This window comes from Nannospalax galili, unplaced genomic scaffold, assembly GCF_000622305.1.
Source record: "Nannospalax galili isolate Female #2095 unplaced genomic scaffold, S.galili_v1.0 scaffold751, whole genome shotgun sequence".
NCBI classification, from domain to species: domain Eukaryota; kingdom Metazoa; phylum Chordata; class Mammalia; order Rodentia; family Spalacidae; genus Nannospalax; species Nannospalax galili.
Window position 1 is genome coordinate 946,400 of NW_008331125.1, and position 17,304 is coordinate 963,703.

The 17,304-nt window shown below is 39.7% G+C and overlaps 1 protein-coding gene across 3 annotated transcripts in view; it reads right to left on the reverse strand.

Moving 5' to 3' along the window:
• Positions 1 to 17,304, reverse strand: part of Rgs7bp (regulator of G protein signaling 7 binding protein) — a 176,225-nt gene that overhangs the window by 55,858 nt on the left and 103,063 nt on the right. For 2 of the 3 annotated variants that reach the window (XM_008856256.3, XM_008856267.3), the window contains exons 5-6: positions 15,451 to 15,521; positions 1,418 to 4,570 (exon numbers count right to left, since the gene is read on the reverse strand). In XM_008856256.3, coding sequence (XP_008854478.1) covers positions 4,479 to 4,570; positions 15,451 to 15,521 — 163 coding nt within the window. In that variant the 3' untranslated portion in view covers positions 1,418 to 4,478. Of the gene's footprint in view, positions 1 to 1,417; positions 4,571 to 15,450; positions 15,522 to 17,304 lie in introns of those variants that run through there. The other variant, XM_008856262.2, reaches the window with a different exon arrangement.

Consider the following 17,304-nt stretch of genomic DNA (forward strand, 5'->3'; position numbering starts at 1 on the left):
CCAAACTTCCTCGTTGTCTTTGAGAAAGTGGTATCTTTATACTCTGACCTTTCTGAGTTTCTTATATTTGCAGTTTGGGTTACGAGTATATTGTCAACATCACTGTTGCCGTTCAAACATGCTATTGATGGAATATTTTAGTTTATGGTGTATTGCTACCTTGAATCTTTAGCTCAATTTTCTATCAGGAAGTTTGATTCTTTTCAAATCACAAAATATTATTTATGTAATTCATTCATTATTTACGCATTCAATGAATGTGTCTTCAGTATTTGGTTTGTATATAGTGCTAAGTTAGGGTTGGGAAAACAATGTTAAGAAAAATATGTGCAATTGCTGCCTTTTATACATCCAACTTAGTGGGATAAACCAACAGTGAAATAATGCACAAAGGACAGGGCTTGTAAAGCAAACTTTTCCAAAATGTTGAAATCCTTGATTACTAGAGACCTGAACTCTTTCATGCATGTATTGCAAGTGTTGGTTTATTAATTACTGTATAGGTGCATTGGATTTTTAATTGGTCCAATTCATCAATCTTTTAAAATCTTCTTTCCTTTGGTATTACCCTTTTACTCCCTACACTAAAATGGCATTTCACCCATATTCACTGCTACTCTTTTGTATGTTTCTTTATGTGCCTTAATATTTAAATATTTATACCATTTAAAATTTCTTTTGACAAAAATAATGAGGTATAGATCTAATATTTCTCTCATGGTTAACTAGTTATTTTTATATAATTTACTTAATTATCCAAACTTTTCTCAGATTTGAGATGTAAACTTTTTAATGTATTCAATTATTTTATGTTCTTGGGACTAAGATGGGCTGTGTCCTTAATTGTAATGATTTATTGGGATGCCAATAATGTCATTGTTTTTCCTCATTCTAACTATAGTTACCCGGAAGCTGAGCATTTTTGAGTGGCGATATTCTAGAACAAAAGGAAAGTATAGACATTGCAAAGCATGAGTGTGTTGGGCGGGAAGTTAGGCTGGATGATATCTTTAATTTTTTCAGTCTTGAGACTTACAGCTTGAACATCTTGGTGGAATCACTGTTAATCTGGCCTATTTTATTATTTTCTAAAAGAAACGAGATGCTTTTCTACAGTGTATTTGCTTCCGGGGAGTCTGAAACTCAACCTTCACTAGGTGGCAGCACTGCCAAACACTGAGCATCCTGGAATATAAAGGTTGGGCAGAATTTGAGTGTTAATTCATTAGGGGAGGCATTAGGACTGTGCTGTTCTAAAGCTTTCTTTGTACCCCTGAATACAAGCAGAAATTTGCAGTGAGTCTGCATCTAGATGAATGCCAAACATTACTTGTCAAGGTTTTTTTTTTTTTTTTTTTTTTTTTTTTTTTAGACGTCTCTGTAGCCCCAGCTGTCCTGAAACTGCCTTTGTAGATCAGGCTGGCCTCGATCTCATAGAGATCCACCTGCTTCTGCCTCTTGAGTGCTGGGATTAAAGGTGCCTGCCGCCACAACTGGCTACTGGTCAGATTTTTGTAGTGACCCTTTGGCTGTGTGGCACTTCATGTATCCTATCCAAAAGAGTCTTTGGGGTCAATTCAGACTGATTTAAAGCCCAGAGAAATGTGGTTTAAAGTAGTTGACTGTGGTGGCATTTATGTGATGTTTATTTCTTTATATGTTGTGGCATTGTTCAGGTGTCCCATAACAAATGCGTACTTTGTAGTTTGGGGGAAAAAACTAACATAGGATTTTAAAATAAGGGTTTAAAAGAATGAGTGTGTGCCACAGAGAGTTTCATCCCTTTCTATTTCAGGCATGTGGGTACACGAGAGAAAATAGATTCAGTATTCTCTCCTACCCTTAGAGATCAGCTGAGTGTTACTGTTTAGTGTAAAGACAATTACCAGCAGGAAGACAAGACAGCAGAACTTTATCTCATGGAACCATACCTGAGAAAGTCCTTTGGCAGGTGAGAGGAGAGAGGGGGCAGCTCCTACAGGATGCACAGGAGTATGAGGGGAGATGGTGAATCACCCATGGCAACCATGAGTCAATGTAGTTATCAGAATGTTGAGTACTATGTCATTTTAGGACCCGCTACTGAAAGAGCATTTATAAATCTTGGAGTGTGTCTATGGGAACTATAAAACTGATCAAAGGCTGGAAAACAGGCACTGAATAAAAGAAAAGGTGGTTGGCTCTATTACTTTAGGTATGGAAAGTCTGGCTAGGTAATTAGACAAATTCCCATCTCCATGAATAGCTATGACAGCCTTCTCAGACATGGAGGTGAGACCTGAATTTATTAACAGTCTTCAGTTATACAAAGGACAATTGCACAGAAGGTGTTACTTTCACACTGAGACTAAGGCGAGAGCGAGCACAAATGAACAAAGCAGAAGTGATTTAGGCCAGAGAGTGCTGGACACCACAGTCTGCTGTAGCAGTTAGTAACTTTGCATGGATTACTAGAAATTAAGGGTTCAATATAGTCAAAGTGTGGGAGGGGGCAGAGATGGGAGCTGAGGCCATGGCATTTTGAAAGCAATAGTTCGTAAGTGAGACCTCCTCAGGAGGTGAAAGGGAGCAGATTCAGGAGAGAGTAGGAGGCCTTATTGAAGGTTTATTTATGAAAACCAAGGATGGCAGGCCAGGGGAGTTGGGAGTGGTGACCTGCTTTGTAAGAAGTAATCACCATAGAGTCTTTAAATAATACATTTTCTATTGTTTCATGAATATGTGATTTAGAAAATTATCTTTCCTCATATAATTCACCAAAAGTACTTCTTTTAGTAAAGCCAGGCATTTTACCTGTGTCCATGCATTAATTATTGGCTCAGTGGAACACAATGTGGGATGTCAGGAATATGGCCAACAGCATGTGGTGGAATCAAATACAGACCGAAGATGCCTTTTAAGACCTCTTCCATCCCTGAATTCTTTCACATTTAATATAAAAAGCTAGAAGAGAATTCTATGTACTGTATAATTTTCATTCCAGAGATTAGGTTGAACTATATGAAATTGTCATTTTTATAGGTTAAAACAGTCAAATAGTGCCATCTTCATATAATTCAACCTAATACAATTATTATACATGCTTTTCATTTTCACTAAAGCTAATGGCTTTAATATATTTAGTTTTTAGGCCAAGATATTAGTGTACAAATAAATGCCTAACCAGGGTTTGGGGATTGGATAAATCATTTGTAGGCAGTTAGTTCATTCTTCTTTAGAATGGACACTGGTGCCTCCAATCTAGTTTGAAGATTTATCAAACTATGCAAAAAAAAAAAGGGGAAAACTCAGGGGAAATTCTGTCTGGGAAAGGGGTCAGAGGATGAACAGGAGAAAATATAACAAAATTTGTACCATATTACAAGTTTAGTGGAGGAAGACCACAACAAAGCTGTGAGCAGAAAAACAAAGAGCATGGCCTCCTCATTTCTAAAATACAGTATTGCTTAATGTGTCCTGCTCTCAAGAGTAAGCATAAGACAAGACACGAAGTACACATTGGAAAAGTCCTATCTGCATAGTCATCTAAAATGAGACACACTTAGCTTAACTAAAATGTCATTTTATTAATAATGTAAAATGTTAGATATTGTTACGATCTGAGCTAATTCCAGCATGCCCTATAAGATTTAACGCTAGGCTGATGTGCAGACCCCATGCTTCAGATTTCAATGAGAACAAAGTGTGATAATATTCAATTTTACATCTGAGGGTAATTGTGTATGTTACTACAACATTTCCAAACTGGATGACTTCATTCTCCAAGAAACTGAAAAAGACACCATTGGGTCAAAAGGAAATTAGTTGCCCGTATGCATTGTATGAAGGTAGGATTATTGTGTATTTACAAAATGTATTTTCCATATATGGTTTTGTTGCATTATAAATTAGGATATTTTATGATGACACTTTTAGATTTTGACAGAATGGAAGACTAAATGTAAATGAGTGCAGATAAAGCAATGTGTGAGGTGGCATATGTTGGATTATAATATTATTTCTAATGATGCTCATAGTTTGGATTTTTGAACACAGTTTTACTGCTTTAAATAGATTTCTATGCTTAAAGACATCTTCCATATATGATAAATTGCTAACATGAGATCAGTAAGAGCTATAGATATACTATTATATGTGAAATATTTTTTCTCTATAATACATTTTAAAAAATCTTTAAATAATCTAAAAATCATAATTCTTGCATCTGTCATGGCATGGTTCAGAGTAGACATGCACAATGTCAACTTTAAAAATCCTTTTAAAAACAGCCTGCTTTTTGAATCTGTTCTTTTTCTTTTCTTGATGGCAGCTGCTTTCAAGTGTAAAATTATTTAAAGGGGCAGGAGGAGGCAGGTAAAAGTAATAAGGAAGCATAGAAAACATAGTCAAAACCAATCACGGTATTCCGCTGTGTGGAGGTCATCAGGTTCTGGGATGTCTTCCAGGTGATCTGGTGGTGGGTTTCCAGGAGGAGCTGCCTAGCTCGAGACTAGACAGCACAGCCCAAAGAACCTTCTCTTCCGTCTTCTAACCAGGGGATAAGGAGTTAGATTCAGAAGGCTGCTGTCATCTGTGATAGGACAGAATGTCCATAGGAGTGAGGAACAGACAAAACAACCTGTTCTTTATGAAGTGGCTTTAAAAACCCGCCATCCTGTGAATGACATTTCTAAACTTCAGTACTGTTGACATTTTGGATCAAAATGTTTTACTGTGGGAGGCTATCCCCAGTATTGAAGGACTTGAGTAGTGTCCTTAACCTTCACTCACTAGGATGCCTGCATCAGTTAGGACAAGTAAAAATATTCCCAGGTGTGACCAAATGTTCCCTGGAGGAGGGGCAAAATATCCCAAGGTTAAGAATCACAATTACATTGAAACTGCTTAGAGGCAATCTTTCAACTAGGAAGAAGCAGCTTAATACACACAGCCTGTGCTTTGAGGAAGCTGGCTTGTTTTATAAACTTGCCTCTGCTATTTACTAGTTCTATGACGCTGAGCCTGTTACTGGACCTCACTAAACTTCAGTGTCACTGTGTAAATTAGGGTTTAATAGTTAAGGATACTTACCTTAAGTGAAGAATAAATGAAAAAAATAAACCCACGAAAAGCATTTCATTTGATGGTAGCTTAGTGGTTAGCATAGATGAGGCATCCAGTTAAAATAGCTATTAGTAGCTATTTTCCTATATATAGGACATTTTTCTTGGCTCCATTCTACTTCCTTCATATCTCAGGAAGAAGTTCCAACTATTCTCTGTTGAGTTGTTTCCCTTACTTTTTATGTTTCCCTAGATATGGGCCTTCAGGGAAGACTGATAACTATTCAGGGAAGTCTGATAACTATTCAATCAATGAATTTTGGGTTAAAATGTTAGTGTGATAACAATTCAGGGAGAAATGAACCAGAAGGCTACCTACTGTCTAAAATAGGGAGAGGTAGGAGGAACTTGGTAGAGCAGAATTGGCCAGCATGGGTGTTAGAACTGGAGGATGACAGGGTATAAACTGGACATCCCAGCAGGGGCAATGCTAGTGTTGGTCTTGCCACAACACCTGGGATGGTTGGCATTGGTGACTGTTAGGGGGCCTTTCAGAATGAGACTGAGGTGCTTACCTTTCCCCCCTTCTAACCTTAAAGGAAACAGAACCTTGGCCAGGGGCATAATCCCGAGTTAGATAAAGGCATGGATGCAAGGAAGGAATGGAACTGGGTTACAGTTAAGGGTTTGTTTCTCTTCATTACCAAGTCTAGATGCACCTGGTATGGTGGCACACACCTTTAATCCCAGCCCTTAGAAGGCAGAAGCAAGTGGATTTTTTGTGAGAGTGAGGCCAGCCTGGTCCACATAATGGCTTCCAGGCAGGCTGGGACTAGGGAAAACCTGTCAAAAAAACAAAACAAAAAAACAAAAACAAAACAAAACAAAACCAAAAGCCAAGCCTAGATGCTCAGGAAACCTTCAAGGATGAAAGTAAATCCTGACTCTCTGATCTTTGTTTTTTGGTTTTTTAGAGTCAGCCCCAGCTGGCCTGAAACTTGCTGTGTAGACCAGGCTAACCTTGATCTCTGACTGCCTCTGCCTCCTGAGTGCTGGAATTAAAGGCACATGCTACCATGCCCAGCTCTGGTCCTTTTGTAAAGCTATTTCAACCAAGTACCTAGGCCTTCCCCCCATCTTCGGTAAAGTCTCTCATGTATCAAAGTACTGTGCTTTTTTGCAAATGAGTATTGTCTACCTAAATTGACAGGAATCATGGCAATGGTACTATCGATGACAAATTTAGATGTAACTCAAGTAGCAAGTCCAAGGCAAAGAAGAGAAACAGACACCCAGCTGGGCATATCAAATGCCCAAACACCATCCCTTTTCCACTTTTCACTGATTAAAATCCTCATCTAAGACTCAGATTTTTCAACACCAAGAATGATAGGTCTATTTTTTGTTCCTTCAATAGTTTAAAAAAAAATTTAAAATAACCTAAGCATCAATATTTTGAGAGCTAAGACTAAGATTTCTCTCTCTTTCTCTTTTTTTTAAATAATTAATTTGTTCTGAAAGAGTTAAGACACTGAAAGAAATGTCAGATCCCATGCATGAACATCATTTTTTAGGGGAAATTTCTCAGAGGTGAATCATATTTTTGGAACAGAAAGAAATTACACACAACTCATTTTTCATCATCTCTAAGACTCATTTTAACTATCAAATGACTGATGAACTTAATCTAACCAAATGGGTCAAAGATGTAGCAAACTTTGAAGGGTAAAGAATTTCACTTTTTGGTCAGTATCTCTTTGGATACTGACTATACTTCCTGAAATACTATATTATTCTATACTGTACTATACTATACTATACTATACTATACTATACTATACTAATATACTTCCTGATATTCAAGTTCACTTGCAATTCAATGCTTTTTGGGTCAGAGTCACCAAAAACTAGAAAGATATTTATAGAGAAGAAAGATCTTTGCATCTCTATTTTTTCAAGACTTAGATATTTCTTCTGAATTCCTATACCTCTCGCTCCAAATATTTAATAGATTTGAAGAAAGACTTAACTGATTTTTTATATATTATAAGGTGCAATTCTCATAAGTATTGCTCCCATTTCATGAAGAAATATTACCACAATGTTGCATTTATAAAGAAAAATGTGTTTGCATGCACTGTGGTCATATGCTGAGTACTGCTCTCTTTTTTTAATGTTAAAAGCACACAGGAATCATATACAGATACTATGAGAGTTTCATCAAGACTGAGTCTTGATCACTCATTTACAGTGACTCAAAATGATTTCTTAAAAACTTTTTTGAATTATTTATTTATTTTTTTATGTGTATGAGTGTTATACCTGCATGTGTTTAAGTGCACCTGTGTCATGCAGTGGCTTCAGGGGATAGATGAGGGCATCGGATCCCCTGGAACTGAAGTTATAGATGGTTGTTAGTCACCATGTAGATGTGGGGAACCAATCCTGGGTCTTCTGTAAGAACAGCCAGTGCTCTTAATCACTAGGTCATCTCTCTAGTCCCTAAAAAGACTTCTTATAGTATAGCCCTTTATGGTATTGAAATTCTCTCCATTCAATCTTCTTTGTAGATAGATGTATATATGTATGTGTAATATATACATAAATCATGCACATAGGATATATGTATATACAAGGTATATCTGCTACATACATGTATGTGTGTATGAATATATTTCTTTCACAAGAGGACAGAAGTGTTAGGATGGTGAGAAAACGTTGACATTAAACAAAGGTCAGGTTGCCTATTAAGAGTGATTGCTGGCTTGAGGCATCTTTGATGTGCATTTGTAATACCTTTGCCTAGCTGAGAGCTTGTCTGATCCTCATCTAGGGCCAAGAAGAAACAAAAGCTCGAAAATCTTTGGCTCAAATTCAGAGAAGCTCTCTACACTGCAGGAAAGCAGACAGCTGCAGTAAATGCTGAAATTCGCCAAGCAGCAAGGATGCGTCTAGCTGTTTGAAATGAATTCAACTCCAGGAAAAGATGTCTCACCTCATGGACTGAAATCTTGTCTCTGAGCTGTTGGTCTGCTGAAAAATGTGTTCAAATGTGTTCCCCCACTCACTCTAAATTTTCTGGACAAATCTGCTTGAACTTGTTGGGAAACAGTCGTTTTTTTGTTGCAAACACTTGTTTGGATGTGGCTTATTAAGGTTTTTGTAAATTTTTCCTTCATTGTGCACTTCAGAAAACTATCATCGAGGACAGCTTTAAAAATGAAAGAGGGAAAGGAAAAGGGAGAAAGAAAAAATAAAAAAGCGAAAGAAAAGGTCGACTAGGGTATTTAACCATCATAAGCCCGAGGGCTCTAGAATTCCTTAAGATACAATGGTGCCTTTTCTTCATTGCTCAAATTCCTTTTTGCAAATGAAATACTTCTTATATAGGTAATATTTTGAGAGAAAAGGGGATACAAAATGAGAAGTTTTCAAATAATAATCTGAGTTTAAAGCTGTGTTCTCAGATATAATCAGGAGACAAGCCTAGAATGCTATAATGGCACTGCAAGTGCACTTGTTCTTCTAGTCCAAGAGGGGAGAAATTATGTATACAATTTGTATATTATATATAATTTATATAAATACAATTATATGTATGTAGTTTAGTGAACTTGGTGGTTCTCAAACATTAGGTGCATCAGCATCATCTGAAGGCTTGTTAAAGCACAGATTATTGACCTAACCTCTCCAAATTTAAATCAGTAAATTTTAAATCTGTGGAGACAGAGAATCAACTTGTTTTACCAATTTTTACAAATGTTGATGTTTCAGGTCATGAGATCAGACCTTGAGAACTGATGAATTAACAGACAACCTACTAAGTGTGAGGCCCTAGATGATGGTTAATTTGATTTTCAACTTGACGGGATGTAGAATCATCATAAAAACAAATTTCTGGCCATGTCTGTGAGGGATTATCTGGATTAGGGTAGTTGAGGTGGGAAGACCTACTCTCAATGTGGAGAGTACTCCTCCATGGGCTTAGGTCCTGGGCTGACTACAAAAAAGAAAGAGAGCTGAGAAGCAGCAGCTTCTTCATCCTGTCTGGATGCAATGTGACCAGCAGCCTCCTACTTCTGCCGTTGTGCCTTCCCTGTCATGATGGACTATATCACCTAGAACCGTAGGCCAAAATAAAGCCCCCTTCCTTAAGTTGTTTTTGTCAGGTATTTCATTGCAGCAACAAGTTATGAAACTAAGACACCCTGTGCTGGGCAGTGAGGGTAATACCAAGATGGGTTTTAAAAGAAACATGGTCCCTGACCTCAAGAGCTTTCCTTGTGTAACTAATTAGACTTCATTATATATGCCATGAGAAAGAAACCAGCACAGTGCTATGAGAATTTCCAAGGAGAGGGGACAAAGATTACTCCCATTTAGAGAAGAAAACCATTTATGGAAGATTCATGGAAGCCCTGGTGATCATTCTTGGCCACAAAGAATGAGAAGAATTTGAGTGTTTGTTGAAGGGGATAGGCATTCTGAATAAAGGGAAGAGTATGAGCACATACAACGGTGCCAATGGCAGCCTAGTGTGGGTACAAATAAGCACTTCAGTCTGGTTGGAATGCAAGGTTTATAAAGTAGAGGATGGTACCCAACAGAACCACTTAAAATTTCTTAAATAGAGACTGGGGAGATGGCTCAGTGGCTAAGAGCACATGCTGTTCTTCCAGAGGATGTAAGTTCAATTTCCAGTAAGCACATTAGACAGCTCACAACTGCCTGTAACTCCAGCTTCTGGGGGATTAGCGTTTTTGGCTTCCACTGGCACCTGTACTCATGTACATACCCCCACACAGATACACACATGTACACATAATTAAAATTAAAAAAATTTTAAAAAATAATTTCCTCAATACACTTGCACTTTCTCTTGCTCTGTATGTGTTTTCCTATCCCCAAAGCTCTCCCTCCTTGGATGAATGGTAGTCTCTCCTTCAAAAATTAGCTTAAATATTTAAAAATATATTTTATTTATATTTTTATTTTTATGTGTATAAGTGTATTGCTTGCATGTATGTAAGTGTATACATGCTGTGCAATGCCTGCAGAAGTCAGAGAGGGCATAGAATTCCCCTAGAACTGGAGTTACAAGCAGTTGTTAGCCACCACCTTTCCCCTCCTGTCCCCTTCCCTTCCCTCCCTCCCTTTTCCTCTCCATTCCTCTCCCCTTCTCTCCGCTTGACCCTATCTTTCACTCTGCTATCCAAGACCGAACCTGGTTCATCCTTGACTTTGCTGTCTCCTTGATATATCATATCTGACTGGCTGTATCTTCCTCCCTAGTTCCCTGGCATTACATAACATCTTATGCATTTTTCTCCTGGAATACAGCTCTCACCTCTTAATTGAATCCTTCCAACAGTTCCAGGAAAAACCTGGGCTCTCTTAACATGACCTATAGAGGCCTTAAAGATAGATCCTCGCCTCTTTCCTCTCTCTTATTCCTTCACACTTTCCCTGTTACTGAGGTGCTATAGTTCATTAAACGCCCTGCCTTTTCATCTCTGTATACCTGCTCATATCCAGAACCTTCTATACAGACTATCTTTTCTTTTCCATCTTTTTCTTTGAGTAACTCTTACCCACTCTACAAAATCTTAGCTCAGATACTTTCCAAAAGGCAAGCTCTACTAATCTCTCTCATTTTAAACTCACATCTGGACTCAGTGGGAGTCCAGCATGTTCTTGTAAAACCTGTATCTAAATATGATGACATTATTATGTTCTAAATGTTAACTTCCATGTCTTTTCAAAAATGTTGGTGTGTATGCATGCACTTGATGGTTGTTTTCAGAATTCATGCACCTACCCTGAAGTCTCCCCTGTGATCTCTGCAAGGGTAGGCATCAGCCATTTGGAAGAGTTTTTCAGGAGATTTTCATCTAGTTCTCCCTGTTGAGAGGGCTACCCTCTGGGGCAGAGACATCTCAGCACCCAACCCAGAGCTTGACATATTATAGGTGGTGACTATTACATGTTGGATGACAATGGGACAATGGATACCAGGTCTGTTCTTCCCTTAGTAGATAGCAAGCAGATGGTAACTTCTATGAGTGGGGGCTCAGCACAATCAGAATGCATTCAAGACTGTGTGGATTCGGGGAGAGAGAGGTACTACATATGTCACACCGAATCCTGGATGAAAGGTTGTAGATATTACAAAGGATAGGGAACTACTGGTAAAATTTCCCAGAATAGCCTTCAGATATCAAGTGGATTCATGGAAAATTTTCATATTTGACATTAGGGAAAAGGACCCAAAGGTTCACTTTTAGGGTAGAGGGTGACACAACTGCCCCATGTTTTTTTAGCCAGGTTGTCAAGAACCCTTTTGTCTTACATGCCAGATTGGTTCTAGATCTGGGGGGTCTAGACTGGAGTGAATGGGGAAAGATAGAGTGAGTCAAGAACTATTCATAGGCCCAATTTAGTCTGGAGTACCACTGTCCAGAGCCTAGTGTCCATTCTAGAAGAGATTCAGTTCTGATTCTAATAAACGCTATCAACAACTGAATTTGATGCAAGAGCAAAGATACCAACATATCCCATAGCACTCATTAAGTCAGAATTGTAGAAGAGGTGAAACTGTCTTTCAGGCTTAATGTATTTTGGCCGATTTGTTTTGTTTTGTAACAGCATGCGCTTAAAAGGTGCTTGTTCTTCACTTTGCAATCTCCTTTTAGCCTTTGTCAGCAACCTTGCAGGCTCCCCACAGGTGGTTCCATTTGTAATCCATTTGACACAGCAAGATGATCATAGTTAATGAAGCTCCCTACAGCACTGCCAATGACCCAGAATGGAGGACGAGAGAGGCGCTGAAGCAGGGGAAAGAACAGAGGGCCTATAGCCAGGAGATCTGGACATTGCCTGCAGCCTGCCATGGAGGTACCACAGAACAAGGGTGGCTTACCCCCTCTGGGCAACTTCCTGTCTCCAGGCTTAAGCTGGAAGGACACCAACAAAAAAGGCAATGTCTAAAATGAAGGTGCCATCATGGATCATTCAAATTTCTGTCCTTGGCCACTCTTCCTTTTTTTATTCCACTGAAAATCAGTTGAAACTAAACTTTTTGTTGAGTCAAATTTTGAGTGTATAGGAAGTGGAACAGATATGATTAAGTCCTCAAATAAACCTAGAACCATTTCTGAGTGGAGGACTGAAACGGAGCCTGGAGAAGAGGGTAATCTAAGCTGGCAGGGGTTCATACAGTCAGTGGTCCAAGCAGGAGAAGCCAGGATCAGCAGTGGTAGGCTTTCCTGCGTTCTGTTTCCAACACACATGTGAATGGAATAAAAACAGAAAGGAAATAAGCCAGAAAGGAAGCAGATGGCTTTCAATAATGGTTTTCAACCAATTAGAATCAGGCTTTGACAATAAGGTTCTCAAGGAAAGAACTGGAATAATTTTCCCACACTTTACTCCATTTCCTGCACATCTTACCCTAGACCTGTCCCAACATGGGACAGCTCTTTGGCCATCTTTTCTATGTATTCAGAGAGAAGAATTTGGATGATTTCTGTAATGAATTGAAATGGCACTGCCATATGTGTCTATCAGAAAACATCCCAAGAGCCTTGTTCTCCTTCCCTGGGTCCTAGCTGGACCCTTCCTTCCATTCTCACATCCCGCTCCTCACTATGGACTTACAGTGACAGCACTCTGGGAGTGGAGGCTGGCCGTGTGGAGAAGAGATATGGAACTCTGCAAAGTATACTCATTTCTCCACAAAATGAGACACCTGAATTTCCCAAAGTTCTTCACCTCAATATTTTTTCACTGTTAAAATATTACTGAGTCAGTTCCTTCTGAGTAAATCCATGAATTTTCCTTTTCATTCTCCAAATGGACTCTGGAGTGAGACCTGATGCTATTTATTTGGATGACTATTCCCTTTTCTGCATTCACTAATAGTACCAACCTTTATTACTTTTGTTATTTTTATAAATGTATTTAAAATTACAATAATTTAAAAATTTCAAAAATTTTCAAAAAATTTTTATATTTCATCTTCTGTGATTATGGGAAATAAAAATGAAATTTCTGATTTTCTATCAGCACACAGCTCCAAAATGGCTGCCTGAAGTAGGACTGGTTGTAGAAGGGATGTTCAAGATAGTTTGAGTTAAAATATAGGTTTCATAGCATCATGAAATTCAGACTGTGCACCTTGGGCAGTTACCTTCTTTGGAAGCTGAACTTGTGGTCCAGCAAGAGACCCCAGTGCTATCCATTGGGCAGACTTTCCAAACTGATTGATATGTAGGATATGTGCACAAAATTTAAAGCCCCAGGGGCCAGTGCTCTGACCTGAGGCTCAAGACTTATTTGACACGGACATGACACACGGTCTTTTGCAGGGTGAATTTGAGTTGATGGTAAATTGGAGCAAAGCTGGGTGGGTCAGCTTAGTAAGTAATAAGAACAGTGTTAAACACAACAATAAAGCTTCCTATGAATTTCTGTTGTTTGTAAGGTTAGTAGTAGGTATGTGGCACACTGCCCCTTTCAGCCTCACAGCAACCCTAGGAAGTAGGGTCACTGTCATTCCCCCTTCACAAACAAGGAAACTGAAATTTCCTGAAGTCAAACAACTTGATCCAGGTCACAAGTTGTAGAGTGGCAGAGCCAGTATCTGAACCCAAATTTACCTTTAACCCATCCTTTCATTGGAAGCCCGCACTTTCTTGCAGCCTTCTGCATTGTGGTCAAAGCAATCTCCCATTACTGTGTGTCTACTCTCTTCAGTTCTCTGAAGTTCACTGACAGGCTCCGGGCAGTTGGTCTTGGAGGCCAGGCTCTCCAGGGGTGCTTGGAACTACGTGCTATGCCTCCTCCCCTGCCTCATGCTCGGACTCAGCTCTCCAGTGCAGTGCAGGCTACACTGCTCCGGAGCATCTTTGTCTGGTGTTCTCGCCTCCACCTCTCTACCTTCTGCCGAGATGCTCCCCGAGCTAGAGGCACTTCAGCTCAGCTGCCAAATCCTCCTCCTCTCCTCCTCTTCACTCAGCTTCACTTGCTCCCAGGCAAACAGCATGCTGTCCTCCCTCCCGCCCAGGCTCTGCTCAGTAAAGCAAGAGGGGTTTCTTTCTTGCCTCTCCAAAGCCTTCCCCATCCTCTTGGTACCACTTTCTGAGACTGATGCTTTGCCTATGGCTGCTCTAGCCGAGTGTGTTTAATATAAAAGCACTTACTATTTGCCTTTGAACACATCTTTAGTTCCAGATGCTGCAAAGCTGGGTACAGATTTAACAACTATTTATTGTTTGTGCCAGATGATGATACTCCACCAAGCCCCAGACTCTAGATACTGGGGCTACAATAGCTAATGAAATCAGAGAGGCCCTTCCCTCATTCTGGTGAATACCCCTTCCTTGTCTGTGTCAGGTTGTCCTCTTGCATAGCTCTGAAGATGGGCTGCCAGAGTTCAAATTCACAGCCCAGTATTTCTCCTACAGTCTGTATGACTTTAGACAAGTTAACCCCCATGTCTCAGTTCCCTGTACATTAGGAAAACAGTAACAGTATCACCCTCAAGGTTGCTATGAGGTTTAAATAAGAGTCTAGGAATGTAGCTCAGTGGTAGAGTACTTGCCCAACATATAAAGCCCTGGGTTTGATCCACAACATGGGGAAAAAAAGAAATGAATTACGCAGGCCAGCACAGCTAATACATATATTCACGATAGTGACACACTGTAATTCCCAATGTGTAGGAATTATGATTCTTAGTTTTAGATAATTAGACAAGTAAATGGAGAGATCTTCCTCCACTAGTCTAAAAACCTTGTGCAGGCAAGAGCCAAGTTCTTGGTCCTGCTGTGTAGCCACACCTAAAATGGTGCTTTCCATAGCATGGTCTGGTAGGGATGTGGGGACCCTTTTTCAGGTCAGTATGTCCCTGCCTCCATCAGAGAAAATTTACTCATTGAGACAGTAGCCTCATCACATATTCTTGAAGAAAAACAAATGTGCCTCCGATGCCTTCTACTGTTTGTAGAAAACACTTGCTAGGAAGCAAGTCCCACATTCATCCTTTTTTAAAAAAATATTTTATTTATTATTTTTATTTTATGTGCATGCCTTTAATCCCAGCAGCCAGTGATCTTTTTTTAAAAAATATTTTATTTATTATTTTTATTTTATGTGTATGAATGTATTGCCTATGTAATTAAGTGCACTTGTGTTGTGCAGTGCCCGCGGAGGATAGAAGAGGCTATCAGATCCCCTGGAACTGGAGTTATGGACACTTGTGAGCTGCCATGTGGGTGCTGGGATTCGAACCCTGGTCTTCTGCAAGAACAGTCAGTGTTCTTAACTGCTGAGCCATTTCTCCAGGCCCCTGCATTCCTCCTTTGAAAACATTCATTCTCTGTCTCAAAAAAGAAATCACAAGACTCACCTTGATTTTTCAATGGTAAAGGCATAGTTTCCCTGAGTTTGCTTAAAAGGTTTTTCATTTCTCGCATGTCTCTGTAAAATTGATAAAAAGAAAGAAAAATTAGCTGTATATTTTCAAAACGAAAGCTCAAACAGTCTGTTCGATGAGACAAAGGGCAAGATTCTATTGGAACCATACTAGCTCTAGTTTCTGGTAGGTAAATATTGAATTTACTTTGCTTTTACAAGAAAAAAAAAAACCAATCTGAGATGGGTCGGCGCCAGAAGGAATGAGGGCTCCTTGCTTGTGGCCACAGAAGGGCTTCTGCATCTCTGCCTTCAGCTGGACCTGGCTGAGCTCAGGGAAGAGCCTTGGTAATGAGGACAATACTGTGTATCTACAGGAAGAGGCCAAGGGCACACAACTGGAACAGTGGGCCCCTGGGGCAAGTCGAGGCTTGGAGATGGAACTGTTGAGGCTTATGGTCAGATGACTATGCTCCTGTGCAGATTCCTACTATTTTCTGCTTCATTTAAAAGTTTCACCTGCCATGATCAGCTGTTTAGCACTCATGAAGGTCAATGCTTAGAACTGAATGATAGGAGAGTTTATTTATTTATTTATTTATTTATTTATTTATTTATTTATTTATTTAGAGATCAAACCCAGAGCTTTGAGAGTGCTAGGGAAGCTCTCAACCACTGAGCTACATTCACAACCCTTAGTTCCTTCAGACAAGGTCTCAGAGGATGGTCTTGAACTTGTGATCCTCCTGCTTCAGCCTTCTGAGTACTGGGATGGGCTTGTACTACCAGGTCTGACATACATTCTAAAACCCCCAGAGACGAACTCTCCATAGTAGATATATTGGAGGAGAAAGGCCATCTGGGGACAACTGGCCTTCCTCTAGCCCCTACCCTGTCCTTCCAGCTCCTTGGTTCCTCATGCCAGTGCACACCTCTAGCATTCATCCTCATCTCAGAGGGCAAATGATCCTAAAAACCCAAATCCTGTCAGGCAAGCAGCCATCTCAGGGGCATCTAGCCTAGGGTACAGTGGAGCTGGCCTTCTAAACTCCCCAGGAGATTGGTGTCCACATACATCTAGGTACTTGTGCAATGAAGATAGTGCTCTTGAACTGCAGAATATAGTGGTACAGTTCATCAACAGCAAAATATATCATTTGGTGTCCAAACCAGATGTATTGAAAAAATTTATTTTTATTTTATGTTTATGAGTGTTATGCCTGCATGTATGTAAGTGCGCCCATGTTGGGCAGTGCCTGTGGAGAACAGAAGAGGGCATCAGATCCCCAGGAACTGGAGTTACGTACAGTTAGCTGCCATGGGAATGCTGGGATTTGAACCCCGGTCTTCTGTAAGAACAGCCAGTGCTCTTAACCACTGAGCCATTTTTCCAGTCCCACGCCAGACATCTTTTAAGTAACTTTAGGATAGGCAAATATTAGCAAGTATCAAGGACTTAAAAATGTTTGTGTGGGGCTAGAGAGATGGTTCAATGGTTAAGAGCACTGGTTGTACATCTCCATGGCATGTACATTTCCCCCCACCCCTGCTCTCTCAGTCACACACCCACACACAAATTAATTACTAAAGAAAAAAAATTTAAAAGAATGTTTGTGGGGGAAGAAAATCTTACAGTTGAACTAAAGCTGGTTTCACAGGCCTCAACTTCTAAGCTACAGAGTAATTCAAGGCCAACCTGAGCAACCTACTGAGGATCTGCCTCAAAACAAAATGTTAAAAGGAAAAAAAGGGTGACCTAGAGATAGAATTCAGAGGTAGAATATTTGCCTAGCATGCATAGGCTCAGAGGTTCAATATCTAGTACGAAAAAATAAAAAGGAAAGAAAAA